This window comes from Rhipicephalus microplus, chromosome 7 (genome assembly GCF_043290135.1).
Source record: "Rhipicephalus microplus isolate Deutch F79 chromosome 7, USDA_Rmic, whole genome shotgun sequence".
In the NCBI taxonomy this organism is placed as follows: Eukaryota; Metazoa; Arthropoda; class Arachnida; order Ixodida; family Ixodidae; genus Rhipicephalus; species Rhipicephalus microplus.
The window spans coordinates 166,868,316-166,876,688 of NC_134706.1; the positions used below are offsets into that span (position 1 = coordinate 166,868,316).

General features: G+C 47.3%; 1 protein-coding gene across 1 annotated transcript in view; it reads right to left on the reverse strand.

Annotated features, from left to right (window-relative positions):
- Nucleotides 1–6,915, reverse strand: part of LOC142767919 (uncharacterized) — a 235,887-nt gene extending 228,972 nt beyond the window's left edge. The window contains exon 1 of the mRNA XM_075870158.1: nucleotides 6,820–6,915. Within this exon, the coding sequence (XP_075726273.1) occupies nucleotides 6,820–6,900 (81 nt within the window). The 5' untranslated portion in view covers nucleotides 6,901–6,915. The remainder of the gene's footprint in view (nucleotides 1–6,819) is intronic.
- Nucleotides 6,916–8,373: the final 1,458 nt, after the last annotated feature.

Consider the following 8,373-nt stretch of genomic DNA (forward strand, 5'->3'; position numbering starts at 1 on the left):
AAAGTCTTCAAAGTGCCACAACTGTGGCAACAAAGGACATTCTGCCAAGGCCTGCCCCGAGAAAATGGTGTCCTCGCAAAGAAAGGTACGCGTCTGTGCGGTCCAACTCGACACCGGGAAAACTTTCGTTTAGGCAATTGACGCGGACAGGAAGCGCACTATGCGCATGTTACAATAAACGCAGTGCTAATTCTTGCTAACGCAAATTCAGGTGCAGAAGTGTCGGTTTTACCATCTACTTTTCCAGGGTTGCCCACCCACTTTGATAAAACGGATAAAGTGTTGCTGGGTGCGAGCGGCCTTAAGCTGAATATACTACACAAGTTTGTGGCTGAAATTTCGCGGAAAGCGGAAACTGTCCGTCAAACTTGCTATGTTGTAAGCCCACTACGTGACGTTCTTTTGGGGCTGCCAGCCTTGGAGGCCTTAGAAATTGTGAAATTTGCCGACTCGGAGCAATAAGAAGTATTTTTTTTCGCACGTTGATTGTAGCCTAGGGACAATTGCAGGAGAGTACACTACAAGGCTACAACCTGGGGCTGTCCCAGATGCCATAACAGCCCTACAGAAAGTGCCGATTCCCCTCATAGGCAAGCTAAAGCAAGAGATCGAGAGACTAGTGCGCATGGGGATAATTAGAAAAGTAGACGGCCCCACTGAGTGGTGAGCCAGAATCGTGCTGGTCACGTAGCAGTTGGGAGAGCTAAGAGTGTGCGTAGACCTCACCAAACTAAATCAGTGCATTGTTCGTGAGTGCTTTACGTTGCCTACGGTAGACCAAGCTCTGTGATTTCTGGCAGGTGCTAAATGGTTCTCTGAGCTTGATGCCTTCTCGGCGTTTCACCAAATTCGTCAAAGTAGGGACTCCAAAGAGCTAACTACATTCTTGACTCCTTTCGGGAGGTACTGTTTTACTAGACTTCTATTTGTAATAACATCCACTCCGGAATATTTTCAGAAAAGAATGTCCGAAATTCTATGTGGCCTAACAGGCATTGTCAACGTCATGGATGATATTTTAGTGTTCAGTGAAACGAAAGCCCAACATGATGAACGTCTAGCCCAGGTTCTGTTGCCCTTAACTTGTTCCAACGTAACCCTGAACAAGGGAAAATGCGTGTTTGGTGTTAATGAAGTGCGAGTTCTTGGACATATTTTGAAGGGGAGCGGAATTGAGCCTGATACAGCTAAGGTCAGTGCTATCAAGATTCACAGCGCACCAAAAAGTGTCAACGAAGTAAAAAGCTTACTCAGCATGGCCAATCACTTGAGACGCTTCCTGCCTCAATTGGCACACACTACGGCCCCGATGCATGCTCTTTTAAGCAAAAAGAGCGAAGAGATTTGGGATTTTTTCATCCGTACCCTTCATCGCGGCTGTACGATTCCCTTCTTGCTTGCACCTACGCTTCGCGCATGCAGGCTGTGTCTCGAAATCGACCACGTTTTCTATGATGGTGGGCAGCAGGGTTGCCACTGGTGCCTACTTTTCGCCATGTTGGTGAATTTTAGAGACCTGTGGTGATCTAGAGTTATGAATGGCGACATGGTCAATTTTTGGCGATTTTGAGCATCTGCCCTTCTTTTCGAGTGTATCTCTTTAATTCAGCAAAATCTTGGCAGAACTAGCACGCTGGTGCCCGTTCTACAGCAACCTCTCTAAAATTTAGGTCAGCGGACTGCTTCACATGCCGCAACGAGGTGGCGGTCAACTAAGTTCTATACAGTAAAAACTCATTAATTCGACACCCGTTGTTGATTCGGAAATTCGGATAATTCGGACGGCTTCATTGGTCCTGGCCAAAGTGCATGTTAATCTGTGGGACCAAACCTTTGTTATTTCGTCGGAATTCGGCTCTGCACCGCTTAATTCGGACAAATGCTGACAGCTGCTGCTACACAAAAGTATGATAAAGCAGCACTGGCACCACTGGAGTGAAACCGAAACCTGAGTGGCATTGCCATCATCATCAACTAGTGGGGGAGATCGCAGCGTCACCGAACGTCGGCGTCTTCTTTCTTTTCCACTCAGCGCCTCCGACGTCATTTTTCCTTGTGTTGTCGTGTCAGAACTATCTCTTCTTGCGGAGTTCTCTTTTTCTTCCATTGTGACCGTATTTGCATGCCACCACCATCGTGCGCTGCAGTGATGGCAACGCCAAAAAAGCGGCCGAACTACGGCGCCAAGAACTTGGCGACTAAAGTGGAAATTTTGGAAGCACTGAGGAACGGTGAATCGCGACAGCAGGTTATGACCAAGTACAACGTGAAGCGGAGCACGTTGGGAACCTACGTGAAAAATGAACAACAGATTCGACAAGCCTTTGAAAGCGAGAAGTTTCATGCCTCTAAAAAGCGGTTGCGAACCGCAGCTCATCCGCAGCTCGAAGAAGCTTTGCTCCGGTGGATTACTGACTGTCGCAACGCGCATCTGCCTTTGAGCGGACCTCTCATCATAGCGCAAGGTGAGAAGTTTGCCGCAATGATGAAAATTGAATCATTCAAAGCGTCAGAAGGGTGGTTTGCGAGGTTTCGAGAGAGACACAAACTTGTCTTCAGGAGTGTGTGGAGCGAAAAGGCCAGTGTTGACGAAAGCGTGACCACCGAGTGGAGAAATGTGAAGCTGCTGGAGCACATCGCCGCATATGAACCACGTGACGTGTTCAATGCATATGAAACTGCTCTATTTTTCAGAGCTCTGCCCGACAAGACGGTGACTTTCAAAGGGGACGCGTGCATTGGTGGCAAGAAGTGCAAGCAAAGGATAACTGTGCTTCTTGCCGCCAATATGACTGGCACGGAGCACTTGCCACTACTTGTCGTCGGGAAGGCGCTTAAGCCACGTTGTTTTAAGAACGTCAAAAGCCTTCTTGTCGAGTACACAGCGAACAGAAAGGCATGGATGACATCAGACATTTTTCGCGGCTGACTGCAGCAGTTGGACCGGCACTTCACGTCGAGGGACCGCAAGATAATTATGGTTGTTGACAACTGCAGTGCCCATAACTGTACAGTCGAACTGAAGAGCATCAAAGTAGTTTTTTTTGTTGCCCAACACTACGTCTGCTCTTCATCCGATGGACCAGGGTATCATTCACTACGCGAAGTTGAAGTACCGCAAGCACCTGCTAGAGCGAATGATCCTATGCTGAAAAGCTGGAAAGTTGTATCAAGTGGACTTACTCGGCGCAGTGCCCATCATTGCCCACGTGTGGAAAAACACTCCGCCGCAAGTCATCGCCAACTGTTTTCGGCACAGCGGTTTTGTGAAGCCCGAGCATGCAGCAGTAGCTGACGATGGCATCGATGAGGTGTCAGCCGAGTCCACCGACGATGACTGCCCGACTTTCGATGCTGTCCTTCCCACAGATGTGACCTTTCAGGACTACATCGTGATTGATCATGGTGTCGCCACAAGTGGTCTCCTGACCGATCAAGAGATTATTAATGATGTCACGGGCGCCCGTGAAGACCACGATTCCGACGAAGATTCATGCGAGGAGATACAGCCGCGGCCTCATCGCACCTCTCGGGAAGTCTCGGAGGCGCTGTTAATATTAGAGGACGCTTGCCTGAACACTTCCGACAGCTTGTGTGCTGTTGGCCATTTGGATCAGTTAAAAAAAATTGTGATGTCAGCTGGAATCTGCGTGAAAACGAAGACGACAATTACAAAATACTTCACCAAATAAAGGTATGCTTTTGCAGCTTGATTTTAAATGTTGTTTTCCCTGTTCATTCGTCAATTCAGCGTTCGATTAATTCGGACAGTTTTTCCGGTCTCGTGAATTCCGAATGAGCTTTTACTGTATGTGTTTTAGATGCTTTAAGCTTCTCCTACTGTCCGGAATTTCTTGTCAACTTATTCACAGATATAACGGCCTCTAATTTGGTATAAAGGGTGTAAATTTCTTATTAGAATACTTTCCAGCACAGTAAAGAAGTCGGGTTTTTCTGGCCAGCTTTTAAAAACTGTCCTTAGACGAATGTGTAGCACAAGCAAAACTGCACAGAGAGCGTGGTGTGGGTGTTGCGACGGTTTTGCAGTACGTTCGAATTTATTTTCACTATTTCTTATTATATCGTTCAATTATCGCACAGATGATTTCACCGCAATAAAATTCTTTTAATCAAAAGGGGCTACGCATGCCGTCCCTGTCTTTTTGTAGGGGCTACGCATGCCGTCCCTGTCTTCTTGTAGTGACTTGCTGCAGCTAAAACCATCGAAAACTTTTGTTCCGAGATGGAAGGGTTTGGGAATGCTGCTGGTGGGTACGTGTCATTTCTCAAAGGGCCCCTAAACCACCCATTGGTCCAAATTTAGTTGAGGAGAGGAAGTTGTGCTCGAGTTTACAACGAATGCCTAATCGTTAGAAATTTTCGAAACAGTGCCGTAATAGCAGAGTGACAGCGTTAGATGACCGAAACGCGACGATAGCTTTTTTTCTCTCTTTCCTACGCTACCCTTTTCCAAAATCACTTGGCTCTCCTTGCTGAGTCAGCTGAGTGCCCCTCCTCATCTCGCGTAACATATGTCACTGCTGACATGCTGTTCGAGACAGCGGCTACTTCCGATTGCCGCGATCCGCCACTCTGACGCCCCAGCTCACCGTCAACTGTGTTGTGTGTGCCATCAGGGTGCACAGATTGTTGACTAACCGATGTTACTGTCATGCCTGCCCGTGCCCCTACGCTAGCAACTTGGCGGTTGCGTTACGGGCCGCAGATGTCGATTCGCAAGCGGCAACACGACCAAGAACAGCAAGGTGCACGTGAACAGCTGTTCGCAGAGCGATCGGGGGCCGTCGGTTGTCGTTCGGCCAATCGCAAGCATTGAAGGTGGTGAGTTGCACTGGTTATGTCACACATGTCAGTGACAAGGACTGAAAAGAAGAAGCTAATTTTTTTTTTTCAAAATAGAGCGCGCCCGCTACCTGTAGCTCTGCGGCGTGTTTCATCCTTGATAGCGACAACATTGTGCACGAGATGCGCTTGTTTACTTAAAATGTTTGAGAAAATATCGGACGTGGTTTAGGTGCACTTTAATGAGGGCTCTATGGTGAAGTGGATGATCTGACTGATATTGACAAACATCAATATAGTTTAGGGGTTACAAATCGTACTGCACTCCTCGAGGCTACACATAATTAGCAATTTTTATTGAAACGCACCCCACACAAGTTGAGTGGCGAAATTTTTGGTAATATTTGAAAAAAAATGGCAACTTTTGGCGGCTTATTTCATTACTAATTTAGTAAAGTCCACTCGAAAGTCAGTGGTAACTCTTGTGGGAAGCTAGGAGATGGGCGGCGATGAAGCGGCAAGAGTTCGCACGGGAGCTACCGTATTCACTTGATTCTACCGCGCCCTCGATTGTAACGCGCACCCGATTTCCACCGCGAAAAAAAAAAAACGTAAGACATCGATTGCAACGCGCACCCATTTTTCTCCCTGGCCCGCACGATCACACCACTCGAAAAAACGACCGCTTTCGTGAGCGTCTGCCATTTAAATATGAGGTACGGGCGAAGCTTGTGCTCATCTGACATGTAACAGAGCATTGCCGTCACTGTAGTTTTACCGTGGACCGATGTCAGCACATGAACTTGCTTCGCCCCCTTCTTCTCGACGGTTTTGGTGCCAGGCATGTCGAAGTAAAGAGGTGTCAGATCGGCATTCCCGATTTGCCCAAGCAGGTAGAAGTTTAGGAGGAACCTCTGAAAACTGTGAAGCTTTTCATCGTATTTTTCCACAAAACTTTTCGCATATGCATGTTCCCCTTCGGACGGAAAAGCCTTTCCTCTTCATAAAGTTAGTTAGCCAGCACCTGCTCGCTTTAAACTGGCTCCACATTAGACCTTTTTCTAAGACTAATTGCATAGCCCGCACTTGGAGCAGTTCTGTCGTCACGGGCCGCTGTGTCGCTCGCTGCTCAAGCACATACTCGTCGAGCAGCTCTTTAATTTGCGGAAACCGGCCCTGCTGTGGTCCACTGAAGCCTTTGCGTGAAGCTTTGCTGTCGACAATCTTTTGCTTTTGTTTCCGCCGGTCCCGCATGCATGTTTCAGGAACTCCGAACGACCGCGATGCGGCCCGATTTCCGTCCCTTTCTGCACACGCGATGACTTTTCTTTTGAAAGCGGCATCGTGGTGCACTCGAGTTTTCGGAGTCAGCCCTTCCATGTCGTCGATGCTAATGCACTACTTGATAACGAACTCCTCAGCACACGTACGAAGTGCCGCACATGGGAAACACATAGCCAGAAATGGCCGACGCGCCATGCCGACGCACGTAGGGGGCGGCCATTTTGTATTTGCCGATGGCAATAGATTGACCGTAATTTTTTTGTTCGTACTCGATTCTAAGGCGCATGCGATTTATTAACTCGCTTAACCGGAAAAAAGGTGCGCGTTAGATTCGAGTAATTATGGTAGGCTTGAGCAGACCTATGAAGGCGCACGGCGCGGTTGGTACTTTTGAAAGCTCTTTTTGGCGACCCTAGGACAGTCTTGGGAGAAAATTAGTCTGGACATAATCCTGACAACTTGCTCTATTCACTCGTGAAAAAATTCTTTGGATTTGGCTTGAAGAAATTCCGTGAGCCCCGACCATTTGCAGAGCTAACGCGAGCTGTGGCAGCGGTGGGAAACGCCCCTTGTCTAGATTACGTTTTTAGATAAAAGCGAAATCAGATCTAAAAGATTTACCTGCTCACTTTACGTGATGTATTAGTCCGTTTTTTTGTCTACCGCAGTCATTGCTTCTCCCTCGCGGCACAACAGACTTTTTTATATCGGTACAGAAACTTGGGCACAAACCTCAAATTGGTGCATCTTGAGTAGGTCCTCTGGAGCTGGTTTATTGCTGTCGCAGTATGGCTGGTTGATATTTAGGCACATCTGGCGTGCCAGCGCCAGCTGCAAAAACAAATCAAGGCAATAACTTAAGTGACCTGTGTCACTGGCAGAATATATCAATGTATAGAAAAAGACAAATCAAAGTTCAAGCCGAATTGAAATCAGGGGTTCATCTCGAAAAGCCTTACTTGACATGAAATGAGAAAAAAAGATTAAGAAGTTCGCTATCTTCCGCTAGAACACCACAAAGTGCATGTAATGGGCTCCATGATTATTGTATGTTCATTGGTGTATTTTCCAATGTTTTGTGAAATCTGTCTCACCAGTCAACGACGGAAACTGCGACGACCTCTCGATATCGCAGTTCTTAAGGTAGGCTCAATTTCTCGTCATTCATTGGCATTGTATGCCGCCATGTCAGTTGCGCCTAAACAGGACACATACGGCACCGTTGCCCGGCTGTTGAGGCGGTAGGATGGGCTAGGCTTGAATTGTCGGCGGACTTCTTCGGAGACCCCCGGTGTTCATAGGAAACATAAGACGCCTACTTTAATGTAAATGAAAGTTGTACGTGTTGAAGGATGGGAGTTGAAGCTGAGCGAGTTCGCTGAAGGCTCGGGATAATGTGAAATCAAAAGAAACATCAAAAAGCAGCAGCAAAGGCATCAGCAGACAGCTACCACTTCGAGTACAGAAACCTCCCGCATAAAAATAGGTGGTGTCCTGGCAATGTACTGTCTGTTTCCTACTAATGTGATACATGACCTTTATGGTTCCTCATCCTATATATTGCCTGAAGGACACTACTTCATGTTTACGAAATCCTTCTTCTTCCTGTGGAAGGATTCCTTTTTGTTACCTCTGGGATGTTGTGTCCTTTATGTTTACTGCAGGATGTTACCTGGCAGTGAACTATATTTTACCTGCAAGTTCACCTTAGTTCACATGTTGGTAAGAAGCGGTAGTAAGAAAACAGTTCTTATCAGTACCGCGGCCAGAGGGGTGAGTAACTGTGCCAAATCCCCCCCCACTTTCCCTGTTATAACACAACACACACACGCACCCCGCAGCATGTTACTGCATCACATCTCAGGAGATATATAGGGCAAGTTCGGCCCCCTATTGGCTGAAAACAATCACAGGATCTAGACGCACTTTGGTATTTTTGATTGTTTTTGTTTCTTTTTATGCAAAATGGCGGCGCACATAGACGCTAGCATAACGCCAGTTTTGCAGCACACCAGTAAAGCTTGTTGAAACTGTACGGCGTAAAAATTGCACCGAAACATGTGGGCTTTTCGCTTACGATGTCGCTGAAACGAGTTGTGTCCGCAGCTGGTGTCCTCCGATTGTTTATTTATTACGCGTTCACGTGGGCTGCCGGCCGGTGAAAAAGACGTGCCACTTGCACTACTCCGGATGTCAGCTGTTTTAAGGTAAGCGGATTGTATCACATGTGGAATTTACTCTGGGGTCTTCTGTGCTCCGCGCTTAAACTAGGACGAGATGAGCTTG